At 46.4% G+C, this 19,545-nt stretch overlaps 1 protein-coding gene across 8 annotated transcripts in view; it reads left to right on the forward strand.

Moving 5' to 3' along the window:
* The window catches only part of FRYL (FRY like transcription coactivator), a 768,252-nt gene that overhangs the window by 163,323 nt on the left and 585,384 nt on the right, over nt 1–19,545 (forward strand). For all 8 annotated transcript variants that reach the window (XM_033945802.1, XM_033945793.1, XM_033945809.1 and 5 more), the window contains 2 exons: nt 432–528; nt 2,999–3,078. In XM_033945802.1, coding sequence (XP_033801693.1) covers nt 432–528; nt 2,999–3,078 — 177 coding nt within the window. The remainder of the gene's footprint in view (nt 1–431; nt 529–2,998; nt 3,079–19,545) is intronic.

A 19,545-nucleotide genomic window follows, 5' to 3' on the forward strand; every position in this document is an offset into this window, starting at 1 on the left:
TCGGGAAATTTGTTTAGTGAATCGCGTCCCTACCTACTTTGCATGCAGTTCCCCTCATTTGCATGCACGGATTGGAAGCGGATCACAGGAGAGGTTAGTGAATCAGGCCGGAGGGAAATTTGGTCACTAAGGGGTCGCAAACCGATCAGTACACGATCAGTTTGCTTAGTGAATTGTGGCTGTCACTATACAATGCTCACAACTATTTATTAATTTGAAGTATTGAGTAGGGTGAAGAGCATTCAGCTCACTCCTGCTTATTTTACTTGAAAGAAATTAAATTTTGTATACCTTTTGTATTATTCTTTGGATATTTTTCAATATGCAATGTTTTATGCTTGTACAACCTACTTATTTGTAAAAGAAATAGAAAATATTTGTTCTGTGTTTTTTCTGAAGTGTTTTTGATGTCAAATTTTGGTTCTTCCTAGGGATGAGCAGCAGCGTGAGAGAGATTATCTACTCGAAAGGAGGGACTTAGCTGTAGATTTTATTTTTTGTTTAGTTTTAGTAGAAGTTCTGAAACAGGTAAGCTCTTTAGGTTCTACAAGCCTTGTACTTTTTAATCATCTGAAATGTCTGAATATTTCTTAATTCATGATTGTGTATAAGAACATAAGAATTGCCATTCTGGGACACACTGAAGGTTTCCAACAGTGGCCAACCCAGGTCCCAATTACTTAGCTAGATTCCAAGTAGTAAACAGATTTTATTCTGCTTATCATAGGAATAAGCAGTGGATTTCCCCAGCTCATTTCAATAATGGCTTATAGACTTGTCTTTTAGGAAATTATCCAAACCTTTTTTAAACCTCTTGATTTCACCATATTCAGGGTAGCATAAATGGAGTACAAGTAATGTTCTAAGCTGAGCTGCTGTGATTCTGTGGCCACAAAATCCAGCCCTTTCCATGGAATTTATAATCTTTGTAGAATCTGTACAGGACACTATGGATTGCTTTCCCAGGAAGCAGAAGAGGAGGATTGGGCACTTCCAGTGGCTGTTATCTCCTGCTGTAACCATGCTGGAATGGGAGATGGAATGAGTTTGGGATAGGGAAGGAAAAAGAGGGTGAGGGGGCATGGTAAACAAGAGTTTCAAGTAAGAGATGGGGAGAAAAGAGAGAATGAGATGTGGATGTGGGCCAAAACAGTGGAGGTAAGGCTAGATTTGTGTTCCAGGAAGGGTGATATAGCAGATTTCTTAATAACAATAAGCATATGAATTGGGTGTATATGAATGCAAACAAATGAGAGATGGGAGAAAATGGAATGGGTCAAGGAGAATCAAGTAAATGGATGGGAAACAAAAGGAGGATGTGTGAGATATTAGGGGATGTGGAGAGAAAATGAGTATGCCCCTCCTGATCTAAGATGCCCTTTGACTTGCTCCCCATTCTTAAAAAAATACACTATCAACTAGTAGAATTAAAGTATGCATGACAGAAATTTTCTAAAAGTAACTGGAAATAACTGGTTTTGTGTTAACTTTACAGTATACAGTATAGCAGTAGAGGATGTTTCTGTTACCAAAATTGACACCAGAATTTGAAAACAGATTTGTTTTGTATGATAAGCTATATAGACTCTAGAATGGATAATTTCTTGAGTTGACAGTAAGTTGGTTATCAATTTGCTTACAATACAATCCCATATGGGAAAAACTGCATATAACTAATCAGTCCTATGTTTCTCATTGATAAAGTAAAGATTAAAGCTTTGAAAAAAATTAATTCAACAACTCTCTCTTATTAACTGTTAAAATGAAATTCTGTTTAAGAATATTTTATATTTTTATTCATCAATGATTAACAATGAAATATTTAGGAGTTTTGGGTGTTTTTTTTTTTGTTCAGTTGTGAATTTGTTGTGTTCAGTATACACATAAACAGTTTTATCAGGTGTGTGATAACAGAAGAAAGGCTGAGAATCATTGCCTTAGTGGAATGCAGGGGTAAACAGCAACAGCACTGATTTATTTGGCAATAGTGATCATAACATGAGTAAATGTAGTGATCAAGGGGAGGAGCTTACCTAACATGGCTGCCTGAAGAGCACACAGAGATGCCTGGGACCAACATGATTTGAAAAATGATCAGACAACAAAAGGTAGAAAAAATAATTTTATTTTCTGTTTTGTGATTATAGTATGTCAGATTTGAAATGTGTATCCTGCCAGTGCTGGTGTTAGACCGTGAACGTGAGCTATGATTTAACAGAGAGAGGAAAAATCTTTTTTGTTTGTTTATTTTGTTTACACCACAGCGCCAGTATGGGTAGGAGAGGGCAAAGGGGGGTGAAGAGGATATAAAATAAACCCATCAGGATGTTTGAAAAAAAACACCCAATTGGGCAGGAAAATCGAATCGAAAAAGCAATTCAGTAGGCTGAATCGAATTAAAAATTTTTTTTCCTGAATCGGGTAGCACTACTCCTATCCCTTGACTGAAACAAGCAGTTAGTCTGGTGTTATACATGATTTAGAGCAGGTGCAAATGCCAACAAAATATTTTATGAAGTACTACACACACATTGCTGTTGCAAAATTTGAAATATACTTGAACTTTGAAGGTCCACTCAGCACAAGTCTCATTTAAATCTCTGCATACCACACTATACGTTTATAAATACATTGCTACATATTTGCAAATCAGCTGTTTATATGCACAAATGACACTTAACTCTTCTAAAACTGCTTTCTAAGTGGTTAAGGTAAGCTGCAATCAGAGAAAAACTTTATAGGTAATTGCTCTGTTAGCTTATGAGAGTCCTAAATGTTAGACTGAAAATAACTTCAGTTTAATGGTATATCTGTGCTTAAGCTAGGACAGGTATTTCAGTGTGACCAATATACCGAGTGTCTTTTTAGCTAACCTTAACTTGTCATTATAGATAAATAACTACCTGGAACATGACAGCATACAAATCCAGATTGAACCAGTTCTATGGAAGTAGTTATCATGCTGTTGTTTTTACAGAAATGTCCATATTTGTTCTAGATTCCTGTTCATCCTGTGCCAGATCTCATAGTACATGAAGTTCTAAACCTGGCTTTTAAGCACTTTAAACATAAGGAAGGGTAAGTTATACACAGTTTTCTGTATTTTTTTTAATAGTAAAAGGTGAATTCTGAAATTATTTCAAAATTGTCCACTGTGCCCTTCTTGTTAAACAGTCATGTTTGGATTTTAATTACCTTCATTTAAAATATAACTTGAAAGTGAATGTGATGTGGATATCATACCTAGCACTGAGTCTTTATTTGCATCAGGGCGTTGCAGTTGAATGATTTTTAGATTTTTAATTTATAAGTGTTCAATATTAAAAATCAAGCAACTCTTAAACAGCATACTTGTATAGAAAAACTGGATGGAAAAGAAATTACCAAAAAGAAAATCAAAATCAGACTTAACTCTGGATCACAAACCAGAAAACTCAACTTCCCATCACAGTTGAAGTAAACCATAATATGAATTCAAGGAAAGGCAGTTGAATGATTTTAATAGGGACATGTACACACATAAAGACTCATAAAACAAATACATTTTATGTATGTAAGATGACATTAGAAAGAAATTCAAGTGATGTATACAAGTTTTAACTGATGTAGTATTGTGTACTTGATGCATGATGGGAAAATGAATAAAGAATTTGAAAAAAAAAAGACTCATAAAACATTTAAGCAGAAATGAATGTGCAGAATCTGTTTAAGCATAAATGTTTTTAAAAAAAGATATAATTGAAAAATAGGGGTCTCGGAAGGCCCAAGCATATCCCCAGTTTAAAGCAGGGATGAGCTTTTCACTTACTCCAGGAGAGCATAACCATAATCCCAGTAACTGTTGCAGATGGCCTACTGGTAGGAGGTGGGCTGAATTTTTACTTATCAAGATGGCCTCTTCTAACCTCATACTGGAGGTTCTTAATATAGTTTGGTTTACATTTGGAAACTGTCCCTCCAAACTATTCTGTAAGTGCATAAAAGTTGAGTTCTCAGCATCAGGAATTGCATACAATGGAGCTCCTTTCCCTCTTACATGCCAATACAATCATACCCTTTCTACCAGGGGAAAGAGGGAAAGGATTTTATTCCAAATAGTTCCTAGTGACAAAGAAAATGGGAGGATTTTATCTCATCCTAGACTAGTGGTCTCAAACTCGCGGCCCGGGAGCCACATGCGGCCCGCCAGGTACTATTTTGAGGCCCTTGGTATGTTTATCATAATCACAAAAGTAAAATAAAACAGTTTCTTAATCATGTGTCTCTTTAGCTATAAATTACAACATTATTATGAAGACTTAGACAAAAGGAACGATTTATAAACTATAAAGAGTTTAACCTCATGCAGAATTGTCATTTATTTAATAAGACGTTAATTATTTTTTCTGCAGCCCTTCAAGTACCTACAAATCCAACATGTGGCCCTGCAAAGGGTTTGAGTTTGAGACCAGAGAATGACACGGGGAAAAAATCTGTCCCCGTCACCGCCCCGTCCCCGGCCCACCATCCTCTGCACCGCCCCATCACCGCCGTTCCCTTCACCGCTCCGTCACCGTCACCGCCATCCCTTTCACCGCCCCGTCACCGCCACTGCCATCCCATTCACCGCCCCGTCACCGTCCCCGCAGCATTCATATAAGCCTTAGTACTGTAATATTTAGCTTATTTCTTTCTTATAAATCAAAGTTCCTGCTGCTGAACTAGAGAAAGAGATGTTCAGCTGGTAGGGCTTTGTTTATAAATTTTTATCAACACAACTAATATACTACTTTATCCTAAAGCAAAAAATAAATAAATAAATATAATTTTTTTTTCTACCTTTGTTGTCTGGTTTCTGCTTTCCACATCTTCTCATTCAATTCCTTCCATCCACTGTGCGTCTTCTCTCTGCGTCTTCCATTTGTTGTTACTGTGCCTCTCCCTTCACCCCCCCCCCCAATTGGTCTAGCACCCATCTTCTTCCCTTCGCTCCCTCATAGTCTGGCATCTGTCTTCTTCCCTTCCAGTGTCTTCTCCCCACTCTGTCTTCCACATTTCCCTTCAGGGTCTGTTCCTCTCTACCCTCTTTCAATGTCTGTTCTATTCCTTTCCACCACCACCCTTCCCTCCCTCCTTTACCATCTGTTCCTTTCTACCACCCTTCAGCTCCTCTCACGTGGCCTATCTATCTACCTTCCTCCCTCTTATTTTCATGGCACGTTACAATGTATTATCCCAGGACAAGCAGGCAGCATATTCTTGACTGATGGGTGACGGCACCGACGGAGCCCCGGTACGGACAATTTTAGAGTGATTGCACTCTAAGAACTTAGAAAGTTCTAGTTAGGCCGCACCGCGCGAGTGCCTTCCCGCCCGACGAAGGCGCGTGGTCCCCAGTTTCTGCGGAGCTAAGAAGACGCGTGTTTCCAACGGCTGTTGGAAATTTTTTTCATTTTTCCTCGCCTTCCCGCTCGCGCGTTATTTTTCTTCGAGAATTGTTCTCGTTCTTATTTTATTTCGTTTGACTTAAAAAAAAAAAAAAAATCAATTTTTTTTTATTTTTTTCGGTAGGCTCCGGCGGGGCCTGTTGGCACCATCGAAGCCTCGGGCTTCGATTTTGCTACGGCCGTTTTTCCCTTCATGCCCCCTTCACCGGGTTTTAAAAAGTGTCAGTGGTGCGCGCGCCCTATATCATTATCCGACCCGCACAAGTGGTGCCTGCAGTGTCTGGGTCCGGACCATAGGGCAGAAACGTGCACCCGCTGTAGTTCTCTTCAAAAGAGAACTTTAAAAAATCGACAAATACAGCAGCGGATCCTTTTCGGTACCGCTATGGAAGTTCCACCGTTATCGACTCCTGCAACTTCCTCCAAGTCGACACCGGTAGCGTCAGCACCGCAAGATCCATCGCCAGTGTCGAACCCCGTAGGTAAGCCGACTAAGAAGCCTTCCCCTACTGTTCTCGGCCCGCCAGTCGAGCATGCAGTGAGCCAAGTCCTGCAGACTGCGCACCGGCCCCGTAAGCGCTCTGCTCCCATTGAAGTTACTGCCTCTTCATCGGCATCGACTTCGCCTGAGCGTCGAGCTGCACCGCAGGTACCGAGCAAGAAAAAAGCGGTACCGGTGCCATCGGGACCGACTCTGGATGAGCGTATTGCCTCCATCCTACAGGTCCAACTTAAGGAGCAACTGCAACAATTGCTCCCGGCTCTGCTGACTCCGAACCTTCCAGTGTCTGTACCTACTGAGCCTTCGGTGCCGATTGTCGACCAGCCTCTTTTATTGGCATCGACATTATCGGCACCGCAAAAATCTATTTCTATGCCTGTTCTGTCGGCAGAGCCGAAGTCTCTTCGGCGTACTGCTTACTCGGCTTCTGATCCGGTACTGTTCTCTGACACCCATACCGCTGTACAGTCACCAGGTACGGTATCGACACGTTCAAGGAAATCGGTACGCAAGACCAAGCACACCAAATCCTCCACTCCCCTTTCTCAGGGCCGTCTTCAATCGGTACGGGACCCTGACTTGTGGGATGACTCTGACGATCCCCTCGGTACCGAGGAAGATTATTCGTCTGATGAGGATGATCCATCGGTGCAGGATCCTGCTAGTAAGCCAGAGCACTCCTCCTTCACCAAGTTCTTAAAGGAGATGTCAGACACCCTTTCAATCACTCTAGAGTCTGACTCTAAAAAATCCAAGGCATTTCTCGATGCTTTGGATTTTGACCAAGCTCCCAAAGAATTTTTGAAGTTACCCCTCCATGACATCTTGAGGGAAACTTTTTACAAGAATTTGGAAACTCCTCTAACTATTCCAGGAGCCCCTAGGAAACTGGAATCACTTTATAAAGTGATTCCTATTCCAGGGTTTGACAAACACCAACTTCCCCATGAGTCTCTGCTGGTGGAGTCGACCCTCAAGAAATCTACGGGAGCTAGTGTATATGCCTCTGTCCCTCCTGGCAGAGAGGGCAAGGCCATGGATAAATTTGGGAAACGTCTTTACTAAAATGCGATGTTGGCCAACCGTTCAGGTAATTACGCGTTTCACTTCTCTTTTTACCTGAAGCATCTCATCCAACAGGTGTCCTCTTTTCAAAAGTATATTCCGGACCGAAAACTTCCTGCATTTCAACAATGCACCTCCAGCCTTTTGCAACTCAGGAAGTTTATGGTCCGTTCAATTTATGATACTTTTGAACTGACATCACGGGCCACGGCTATGTCTGTAGCGATGAGACGATTGGCATGGCTTCGAGTCTCAGACCTGGATGTGAACCACCAGGACCGGCTTGCCAATGCGCCCTGCCTAGGAGATGAGCTGTTTGGGGAGTCCATGGATACCACCACGCAAAAGCTTTCTGCCCATGAGACACGGTGGGACACTTTGTTGAAAAATAAGAAGAAGCCCCCTCCTCCTTGTCCATTTAGACAACAACCATCGTATCAGAGGAGGTTTTCTGCTCGGCCGGTTCAACCTCATCCTCCTCAACCTCGGAGGCAACGCCAACAGCACCAACAGGCTCGTCAGCAACAGCCGCCTACCGTAAAGCCTGCTCCTCAAACTAAGCCGACGCAGCCCTTTTGACTCCCTTCTCCAGGGCATTGCCAGTCTTCCTCCCTCCTGTCCTCTTCCACAGCCCATAGGAGGTCGACTTCAGGTTTTTCACTCTCGATGGGAAGTAATCACCACCGACCATTGGGTGCTCTCGATCATAGCCCACGGCTACTCCCTCAACTTCCAGACTCCTCCGCTGTTAGGTCTCCCAAAAGAGTCTGCTTCCAACAAATCTCAGTCCCTCCTTCTCGCTCAAGAGGTTCAATCCCTCCTTCTTCTCAATGCCATCAAAGAAGTTCCTCAAGATCAGCGAGGCCAGGGATTTTACTCCCGGTACTTTCTAGTACCCAAAAAGACCGGAGACCTCAGACCAATATTAGATCTCAGAGATCTCAACAAGTGTTTGGTCAAGGAGAAGTTCAAAATGCTATCTCTTGCCACCCTATACCCTCTTCTCTCTCAGGGCGACTGGCTATGCTCCCTCGATCTCAAGGAGGCGTACACACACATTCCTATCCATCTGACGTCCAGGCAATATCTACGCTTTCTCATCAACCAACATCATTATCAGTACAAGGTGTTACCCTTCGGCCTGGCCTCCTCTTCTAGGGTGTTCACCAAATGTCTGATTGTGATTGCGGCCTACCTCCGCTCTCACAACTTTCAAGTCTTCCCTTATCTGGACGACTGGCTGATCAAGGCTCATTCTCCTCAGGCGGTTCAGCTTGCCACCAATCAGACCATTCACTTCCTTCGACTGTTGGGGTTCAAAATCAATCTACCCAAGTCGCACCTCATTCCAACTCAGCGACTTCAATTCATTGGGGCCATTCTGGACACTATTCGGATGAGGGCGTTTCTTCCACCAAACCGCCTTCACACCATCCTTTCTCTATGTCAGCAGGTGTTTCAGCAAACTTCCATCTCTGCAAATCACATGATGGTGCTCTTGGGACACATGGCCTCCACAGTACATGTCACACCCTTCGCACGTCTCCACCTGCGTACTCCTCAATGGACCTTAGCGACCCATTGGTCCCAAGCGACGGATCCTTGTTCACAACGCATATCTGTGACCTCGTCTCTTCGACAGTCGCTTCTTTGGTGGTTGACATCTTCAAATCTATCCAGAGGTCTGCTGTTCCATCTACCTCCTCATCAACTGGTCATCACCACGGATTCCTCCCCCTATGCCTGGGGAGCTCACTTGAACGAGTTCCAAACACAGGGGTTCTGGACTACCCAGGAAAAGAAACACCACATCAATTTCCTGGAACTCCGAGCGATGTTTTATGCCCTCAAGGCATTTCAACACTTCTCTTTCCTCAAGTACTACTCATTTGCACAGACAATCAAGTTGCAGTGTATTACATCACCAAACAGGGTGGGACGGGCTCCCTCCTGTTGTGTCAGGAAGCCCAAAGGATTTGGTCTTGGGCGACAGCTCGTCACTTATTCCTGAGGGCTGTCTACATTCAAGGGGAACAGAATTCCTTAGCAGACAATCTCATCAGAATTCTTCAACCTCACGAATGGTCTCTCGATCCCACGACTCTTCAGTCCATTTTCACTCAATGGGGCACTCCTCAAGTGGACCTTTTTGCAGCTCCCCACAACCATCAGCTGCCCCTGTTTTGCTCCAGACTCTACTCTCCTCACCGTCTGGCGCCCGATGCATTTCTCCTGTATTGGACCAGTCTCTTCCTATATGCATTTCCCCCTCTACCGCTCATGCTATGGACATTGTTCAAGCTCAAGAGGGAACGGGCCACCATGATTCTCATCGCTCCACGATGGCCCAGGCAACATTGGTTCTCCCTTCTACTTCAACTCAGTTCCAGGGAACCCATACCTCTTCCACTGTTTCCTTCTCTGCTTACTCAGCATCAACAGTCCCTTCTGCATCCCAACCTGCAGTCTCTGCACCTGACAGCTTGGTTTCTCTCGGGCTGACTTCGGCTCATTCACTCCTTTCTCAGCCTGTCCGTTCTATCATTAATGCTTCCAGGAAACCGGCCACTCTTCAGTGTTATCAACAGAAGTGGTCTCGGTTTTCTTCCTGGTGCCTCTTACATCACCAAAATCCCATGTCTCTAGCAGTGGGACTGGTGTTGGACTATCTTCTTTCCTTGTCTGACTCTGGCCTTAAATCTACTTCTATCAGAGTTCATCTTAGTGCAATTGTTGCTTTTCATGAGCCGGTCCATGGAAAACCCCTCTCGGCTCATCCTTTGGTTTCTAGGTTCAATGTGAAACCACTTCTTAGGCCCCCTCCTGTAGTGTGGGATCTCAATGTGGTTCTTTCTGCTTTAATGAAGCCTCCTTTCGAACCTTTGGCCACAGCGCATTTCAAATTTCTTACTTGGAAAGTGGTCTTCCTTATAGCTCTCACTTCTGCCAGGAGGGTCAGTGAGTTGCATGCACTAGTAGCAGATCCACCTTTCACTGTTTTTCACCATGATAAGGTGGTCCTCCGTACACATCCAAAATTTCTCCCTAAGGTTGTGTCTGACTTAGAGGTCTGCACGGGAACGGGGATCGCGGGGATCCCGCGGGTCCCGCGGGGATCCCGCGGGTTCCCCCCCTGGCTCACGGGACTCCCACGGGGACGCCCCCTGGCCCACGGGACTCCCACGGGGATGCCCCCCTGACCCACGGGACTCCCACGGGGACGCCCCCTTGCCCACGGGACTCCCACGGGGATGAAAACAGCCTACCTAAATTCTGGCGATGCAAGATGCAGCTTACAAGTCTGGCGTCGTGTCGGGAAATAGCCATGTTGAGCAGTGAGCTCAGCACGTACACAGATGAAAGCCTTGCTTGCTGATTGGTCCGGCGGCCCCGCCCCACCGTGCCGCCGGACCAATCAGCAAGCAAGGCTTTCATCTGTGTACATGCTGAGCTCACTGCTCAGCATGGCTATTTCCCGACGCGGGCATTAGGCTGTTTTTTTGTCATTTCGGGTGGGGGATGGCAGCGGCAGCAGCAGCCTGAAAAAGAAATCATCCTGGCCGGGTTCGGTGTCATGCTCCGGAGCTTCTACAGCCTTCCTATCTCCCTCTCCCTTCCCCTGCTCCGCGGCTCTCTTCGGCAACTCAGCAGCAGCTTCTGACGTCGGGGCGTACCCTCTGCGAGTCCCGCTTGTTTCAACTTCCTTTTTCCACAAAGGTGGGACTCGTAGAGGGAAGGCCTCGATGTCGGCAGCTTGTCTTGATCACCGCTGCTGACGAGTTGCTTAAGAGAGCCGCGGAGCAGGGGGGTGTTGCCAGGTGCAGGTAGAAGGGAGAGGGCCAGATGCAGGACTCGTGGGTGAGGGAGGAGAAGAGAGAGGGGAGAGAAACAAAAGGAAATATTTCATACTGGGCTGGGCCGGAGTGGAGAGAGGGTGGAAAGATTCTGGCTACAGGGTGCAGTAACAAAGGAAAAGAGGGGAAAGCTGAAAATGGAGATAGTGACACAAAGAAGAGAAAGGGTAAGCAGGACCTTCTGAATAAGGATAGAGATACAGAGGGGACATGAAGAGGAGGTGAAATAGAGACATAGAAGTAATGCTGAAAAAGTGTGTGTGGGGGGGGGGAGATAAAGACATTGAAAGGGCAAATGGTGAATATGGGGTAAAGACAAGGACAGAGACAAATGAAGATTCTGAAAAAGTGGTGAGATAGGGATATAGGTGAGATGGACACAAAGAAGGGTGATGCTGGAAAATAGGTGGAATGGTAATTCTGACAGACACAGAAGGGAAATGCTGGATCAAGGAGAGATGGGGCTCAGGCTGGATGGAATGAGGAGAAATGCCTTGTTGGCCCGGAACTTCCTCTCCTACGTCAGAATTGACGTCAGGGAGCGGAATGCTGGTCAGCGCGACGCTTCTGCAGGGAAAGCTTGGGACAGCGGTGGCTTGGGGACTATTCCCCGATGGCGGTGGCAGCAAATCGAGTGGCTTGGGGGAGGGCACGGAGAAAGAAAGAAAGGGGGCAGACAGAGAGACAGAAAGAAGGGGGAACAGGGAGACAGAAAGAAAAAGTTGGGGGAGAGAATGAGGTCTGGAGGAGAGGAAACATACAGGAGGCTGAAAGAAAGGAAGAAAGATTGGATGCACAGTCAGAAGAAGAAAGTGCAACCAGAGACTCATGAAATCACCAAACAGCAAAGGTAGGAAAAATGATTTTATTTTCAATTTAGTGATCAAAATGTGTCTGTTTTGAGAATTTATATCTGCTGTCTATATTTTGCACTATGGCTCCCTTTTACTAAACCGCAATATTGTTTTTTAGCGCAGGGAGCCTATGAGCATTGAGAGCAGCGCGAGGCATTCAGCGTAACTCCCTGTGCTAAAACCTACTATTGTGGTTTAGTAAAAAGGGAGGGGGTGTATTTGTCTATTTTTGTATTTTGTTACCGAGGTGACATTGCATAGAGTCATCTGCCTTGGGAAATGTATATGGCAGATATCTTTGTTTTGTGTTCAAAAGAAAAGGAAATGCATTTCTGGTTTTATTTCTACAGTGTTGAAGTACTTGTTGGCCCTTGCTGTGACTGGTGGGGATCCCCAAGCACCGCCAGCAGAGGACCTCCTCTAGAGATGGTCAGAACTCCCCTCCACCAAGCGCAGCAGTCGCTGGCAGCATCCATGAGCCACTGAGGTGCCAGCATCTGTGACTCAGGGACGCTACTGCTGCCTGCCAAGCTTGGCAAAAGGGACCCCAACTGCAAAGGAAGTCCTCAGCTGACAGTTTGTGGGTTCTCATCAGCTGAGTATTTATATTTTATATTTACATTAGAGGTTCTGGTAGAAACCCATTTACAAAGTATGTATTCTTCCCAATTAATATTTCCAAATTAATAGTCTCTTTGCTTATTTGTAAATGGGTCTCTACCAGAGCCTTTAATTCAGTAGCATAATTAAATAAAATAACTATTTCTGAAGTTTATAGGGAAGGATGGTGACGGAGGGGATTCCTCGCGGGGACGGGTGGGGACGGAGGGGATTCCTCGCGGGGACGGGTGGGGACGGAGGGGATTCCTCGCGGGGACGGGTGGGGACGGAGGGATTCCTCACGGGGACGGGTGGGGACGGAGGGATTCCTCACGGGGACGGGTGGGGATGGGTGGGATTTTGGCGGGGACGGGTGGGATTTCTGTCCCCGCGCAACTCTCTAGTCTGACTTTCATCTTAATCAGTCCATTGTCCTACCTGTATTTTTTCCAAAGCCTCATTCTAATCCAGGTGAACAGGCTTTGCATACCTTGGACTGTAAACGTGCTCTGGCTTACTATCTTGAACGCACCAAACCTCACAGATCATCTCCCCAACTGTTTTTGTCCTTTGATCCTAACCAGTTGGGTCATCCTGTATCTAAACGCACCTTGTCCAATTGGCTTGCTGCTTGCGTTTCATTCTGTTATGCTCAGTCGGGCCTGACATTGGAAGGTTCTGTCATGGGCCACAAGATTAGAGCTATGGCAGCGTCTGTAGCTTTCCTCCGTTCCACTTCCATTGAGGAAATCTGCAAGGCTGCTACTTGGTCCTCAGTTCATACTTTTACATCTCACTATTGTCTGGATGCATTCTCCAGACGGGATGGACACTTCGGCCAATCTGTTTTACAAAATTTATTTTCCTAATGGCCAACCTTCCCTCCATCCCTCTTTTTGTTAGCTTGGAGGTCACCCATCAGTCAAGAATATGCTGCCTGCTTGTCCTGGGATAAAGCACAGTTACTTACCGTAACAGGTGTTATCCAGGGACAGCAGGCAGATATTTTTGCGTCCCTCCCACCTCCCCAGGTTGGCTTCTTAGCTGGCTTATCCTAACTGGCGTCCGCGCGCCTTCGTCGGGCGGGAAGGCACTCGCGCACGCGCGGTGCGGCCTAACTAGAACTTTCTAAGTTCTTAGAGTGCAATCACTCTAAAATTGTCCGTACCGGGGCTCCGTCGGAGCCGTCACACATCAGTCAAGAATATCTGCCTGCTGTCCCTGGATAACACCTGTTACGGTAAGTAACTGTGCTATTTGTGCAAGCCACTGGAGCCTGTGAGCTCGGTCCCTGTCCCATCCCCACAAACCATCTCGCTTCTGTGCTCCTATTTTCCCCATTTCTAATATCTCCCCTATGTATCTGCCATTGCCCCCCCCCTGTGTCCATATACCATCCCCATGGCATGTCCCCTTTATGTCTCTGTCCCTATGTCCCATGCACATAATTTCCCCTCTTTCTGTTACCTTCCTGTGTCCAGATTTCCCCTATCTTCCTCTTCCATACCAGTGTGTCTCTTCTTTTCAACCCCATCTAGCTTTCCCCCCCCTGCTTCTAGCATCTGGCTCACCTGCCTGTCCTTCCCTTTCTTTCCTGCTGTGGGTTTTTCTTTCCGTCTTCATCCCCTTGGCCCAGAATCCTTTTCCCTTTCTCTCCCTCCTTCCAGTTTGAGCCGGGAACATGGGTGATCGCACGGTCCCCGCAGCCCACACCCGCCTGCCCAATCGATCCTAGTGTTTAGCCAGCTCTCTCCCTTCTCCTCACCTTAGTTTGCACTACAGGCTTTCTTTTTCGGCGACCTGCATGCTTTCCCAAAGAGCCACGCACGCGCGGCTGCTCAGTGTTCAATCTTCTGCTCAGTGTTCAATCTTCTGCTCTGCTGCAACTTCCTGTTTCCGGTTGCGTCAGAGCAGAAGATCGAAACCGAGCAGCAGCGGGTGCGCGGCTCTCTGATAGTGTGCGGGTCGCCGAAAAAGAAAACCTATATACAAGAAGGGGGGAGGCATAGCGCTGTATATAAAGGACTATATCTACTCGATTGGGATCGATACGGCAACAAAGGCAGAGGAGCTAGAATCGCTATGGGTCAAATTGCCGGGAAAGAAGAGTGCAGACATAAAGCTGGGGCTGTATTATCGCCCGCCTGGTGTGTCAGAAACAATAGGACAAGACTTGGAAGCAGAACTAAGACAGGAATGCAGGACTGGAAGTGTAACAGTGATGGGGGACTTCAACTACCCGGGGATAGACTGGAGTACGGGACACTCCAACTCCACGAGGGAAGCAGGATTCGTAGAAGCTGTGAGGGACTGCTTCATGGAGCAACTAGTCAAGGAACCGACGCGAGGGGATGCTACTCTTGACCTCATCCTTAACGGATTAGGGGGGCCTGCAAGAGGGGTAGAAGTGGGAGGAACACTAGGCAACAGTGATCACAACGTGATCAGATTCACATTAGAAAGGGGGTCACCCATAGTGGGGAGGACCGCAACGACTGCGCTCAACTTCAGGAAAGGGAACTATGTTGCTATGAGGAAAATGGTGGGGAGGAAGCTCAGGAACGGCTTTAGGATGGAGACTGTAGGGAGCGCCTGGACCCTTCTCAGGGACACACTGCAGGAAGCGCAAAAACTGTACATCCCCAGTTTCAGGAAAGGCCGCAAGAACAAGCGGTCAAAAGACCCGGTTTGGATGACACATGAAGTAAAGAAGGTAATCAGTGACAAGAAAGTGTCCTTCCGGAAATGGAAAAGGGATCCAACGGAGGAAAATCACCAGGAGCACAGGAAATGCCAAAAGGAATGCCACCGAGAGATTAGAAAAGCAAAAGGGAAATACGAGGAGGGGCTGGCCAGGGAGGCGAAAAACTTCAAGGCATTCTTCAGTTACGTAAAGGGGAAGCAACCAGTGAGAGAGGAGGTGGGGCCATTGGACGATGGGGATAGGAAGGGAGTGATTAAGGAGAATAAAGAGGTAGCTGAGAGGTAGAACACGTTCTTCTCGTCGGTCTTCACGAGCGAGGACACGTCCAATATACCGGACTCAGAGGAGCTCATGAGTGGGGAGCAGGCCAAAAGATTGGGGCATATAGAGGTAAGTCGGGAGGATGTCCTCAAGCAGATTGACAGACTGAAAAGCGGCAAATCACCGGGACCGGACGGGATCCACCCAAGGGTTCTAAAGGAACTAAGTCAGGAAATAGCGGGCGCAATCCAGCATGTTTGCAACCTATCCTTGAAAACTGGAGAGGTACCAGAGGACTGGAAACTGGCGAATGTCACACCTATCTTTAAGAAGGGATCGAGAGGTGACCCCGGGAACTACAGGCCGGTGAGCCTGACTTCAGTTATAGGGAAGATGGTGGAAGCAATGATCAAGGACAGCATTTGCGAGCACATCGAGAAAAATGGCCTACTGTGGACAAGCCAGCATGGATTCTGTAAGGGAAGGTCGTGCCTGACAAACCTGTACTTCTTTGAGGGAATAAGCAGTCAGGTGGACAAAGGGGAACCCATAGACATCATTTACCTCGATTTTCAAAAGGCCTTTGACAAGGTGCCACATGAAAGGCTGCTTAGGAAGCTGTGGAACCACGGGGTGGGCGGGGATGTACACAGATGGATCAAGCACTGGCTGTCAGGTAGACTACAGAGGGTCGGAGTAAAGGGCCAATATTCTGACTGGCGGGGAGTCATGAGCGGTGTGCCGCAGGGATCGGTGCTGGGGCCGCTACTCTTCAACATATTTATCAATGACCTGGAAACGGAGGCAAAGTGTAAGGTTATAAAATTTGCAGACGATACCAAGCTCTGCGCCAGAGTTAGGACCAGGGAGGAGTGTGAGGAACTGCAAAGGGACCTCGATAAGCTGGAGGACTGGGCAAACAAATGGCAAATGCGCTTTAACGTAGATAAATGCAAGGTCATGCACATAGGGAAAAAGAACCCGTTGTTCGAGTATAAAATGGGGGGGGAGATTGCTGGAAGACACCGGACTTGAGAGAGACTTGGGTGTGCTAGTGGATCCATCCATGAAACCATCCGCACAGTGTGCAGCAGCCTCGAAGAAAGCCAACCGGATGCTGGGCATCATCAAGAGGGGCATATCAACCAGGACGCGGGAAGTCATCATGCCGCTGTATCGAGCGATGGTGCGCCCACATCTGGAATACTGCGTTCAATATTGGTCGCCGTACCTCAAGAAGGACATGGCAGTTCTTGAGAGAGTCCAAAGGAGGGCAACGAAACTGGTAAGAGGGCTGGAAAACTGCCCATATGCTGAGAGGCTGGATAAACTGGGGCTCTTCTCTCTGGAAAAGAGGAGGCTCAGGGGGGATATGATAGAGACCTTCAAAATACTTAGGGGCATAGAGAGGGTGGACAGGGACAGGTTCTTCAGACTAAAAGGGACAACAGGTACGAGGGGGCACTCAGAGAAACTGAAGGGAGATAGGTTCAAATCAAATGCAAGGAAGTTTTTCTTCACCCAAAGGGTCGTGGACAAATGGAATGCGCTCCCGGAGGAAGTGATCCGGCAGAGTACAGTACAGGGATTCAAACAGGGATTGGACAGATTCCTGAGGGAAAAGGGGATCGTGGGGTACTGAGGGAGGTGCTGGGGTGTTGCATAAGTATAGACAGCTCACCAGGTCGTGCAGGTGCAAGGCCGGAGGGTTAGGACATTGATGGGAAGATAGGACTTCGATGAGAAACCTAGGGGGCAAGGGGGCCCCTTCTGGTGATTAAGGCAGGTCATGACCTGTTGGGCCGCCGTGGGGGCGGACTGCTGGGCGGGATGGACCTCTGGTCTGACCCGGCAGAGGCACTGCTTATGTTCTTATGTTCTTATGTTCTATAAACTAAGGTGAGGAGAAGGGAGAGAGCCGGCTAATCACTAGGATCGATTGGGCAGGCGGGTGTGGGCTGCGGGGACCGCGCGATCCTTCATGCCTCCCTGCGGGGACAAGACCATTCACCGCTCCACGGGGCGGTGAATGGCCTTGTCCCCGTCCCCGCAGCGACTGCTAGTTTTTGTTCCCCGTTTTGGCGGGTCACCCGCGGCTAAATGCGGTGGCCGTGGGTAAACCGCCACCGTGTCATTCTCTATTTGAGACCACTGTCCTAGACCAAAGGACCCTGATCAAATATCTGGCAAAACAAGTTCAGAATGGTTTCTCTGGACATTCTTCTCATAATTTAGGAATAAGATTGCCTGTGCTCTCTGGACTTAAAGGATGTATTTGCCCTTATATAGATACAAAATCACTTTTGAGTATGGAACACTACTACCAGTACCATGTACTGCCTTTTGACCTTGCATCGGCATTCAGGGTTTTCACGAAGTGTCTGGCAATAGTTGCTGCATTGCTATACAAACTAGGCATGCACATGGGCTGGTCAAGAACATATCAAAGGAAGGGGCAAAAGAACCCATATGCAGAATTGTTCATGTGCTGAAGCTACTAGAATTCACCATAAATTACCCTAATTTCTACCTTAGCCCTTCTCAACAATTGGAATTAATAGGAGTTCTGCTAGATATTACACAGGTCAAGGTCTTTCTTCTGAAGGGGAGAGTGTGGCGCAGTGGTTAAAGCTACAGCCTCAGCACCCTGGGGTTGTTGGTTCAAACCCACACTGCTCCTTGTGACCCTGGACAAGTCACTTAATCCCCCCATTGCCCCAGGTACATTAGATAGATTATGAGCCTGCCTGGACAGACAGGGAAAACGCTTGAGTACCTGAATAAACTCATGTAAATCGTTCTGAGCTCTCCTGGGAAAACGGTATAGAAAATTTAATAAATAAATAAATAAAAACCTTGAATGAAGGGTTGCAAGAGGGTTTACCAAAGGCTGCAGGTTTCAACTCAGTAGATGCCAAGAATGGCCTCCACAGCTCATGTCACACTCATGGCAAGCATCAATTTGAGGTTAGCTCTGTGGACCCTTTCTTCCCAGTGGACTCTTGACTATGGGAAACCTAAAAGATGTCATCACTGGCACTCCTTCCCTTGGGGATTTTGTCTTGGAAGGCTAATTTGAATCAGTTTGCACATTTGTAAATTCCTCAACACCACAAGACTTTGATGACAGATACATCCACCTTAGGTTGGGGGTGCTCATGTAAATGGGCTTCAAACCCAAGGTTAGTGGTCTCAGGAGAAACATCAAATCATCATCCTTGAGCTAAGAGCCATTTCAAAAGCTCTGAGGACTTTCAGAGATTGGCTAGCAAATTAAATTGTCCTAATTCTGGCAGACAACCAAATGGTAATGTACTATGTTAACATTCAGGAAGGAGCAAGCTGCTGTGGAAGAATTGCCTGGCAGGCAAACCGAGCAGGGTCATGTAGCCATATGAGTGATCTCTTAACATGGACATTGCCCGAAAGATCATTTGAGTGTGAGGCATCCCCTTAGTGGGTTTTTTTTGCCAATCACCTCAAGAACAAGACACCTCAGTTCTTTTCCAGAATAGGATCGCATGGCAGCCTAGCATCAGATGCCTTTCTTCTCGAGTGGGGAAAAGGCTATCTGTAACATAGCAGTATGGTAAATGACAGTAGATAAAGATCTGAATGGTTCATCCAGTCTGCTCAACAGTCAATACATTATTAATTCAGGATTAAATTGTCTTTCTTTCTGGGACATAGACCATAGAGGTCCACCTGGTACTAACCTTAGATTCCAACTATTGAAGTTGTCATCGAAGCTCACTCCAGCCTATCCAAATCATCTTGTCGTTTCTAGAATACAGACCATAAAGGTCTGCCTGGCACTCCTCACATTCTAAATTACTGGAGTGTATGACAAAACCTTCCCCAGCCCATCCTAAACCGAATTGCTATATACAGGATACACAAGTGCAAGTCTGCCCAGTTTCAGCCTTAGTTCTTCACAGCTGGAGTTGCTATTTAAGCATCATTTGACACATAAAACATATATGCAACTATTTAAGTTTTGGTTTTTATACCATTAATTTTCTAATTAGAGATCATCTGTGCCCATCCCATGCATTTTTGAATTCCATCACTGTTTTCGTCTCCACCACCTCCTTCTGGAAGGCATGCCAGGCATCAACCACCCTCTCCGTGAAAATGAATTTCCTGACATTACTCCTGAGTCCCACAACCTCAGTTCACATTTTCTAGTTTTTTTTTTATCATTTCCCTTCTCTGTAAAAGATTTGTTTTTATATTAATTCCTTTCAAGTATTTAAACATCTATCATATCTCCCCTGAC

Source organism: Geotrypetes seraphini, chromosome 1 (assembly GCF_902459505.1).
Source record: "Geotrypetes seraphini chromosome 1, aGeoSer1.1, whole genome shotgun sequence".
NCBI lineage: Eukaryota > Metazoa > Chordata > Amphibia > Gymnophiona > Dermophiidae > Geotrypetes > Geotrypetes seraphini.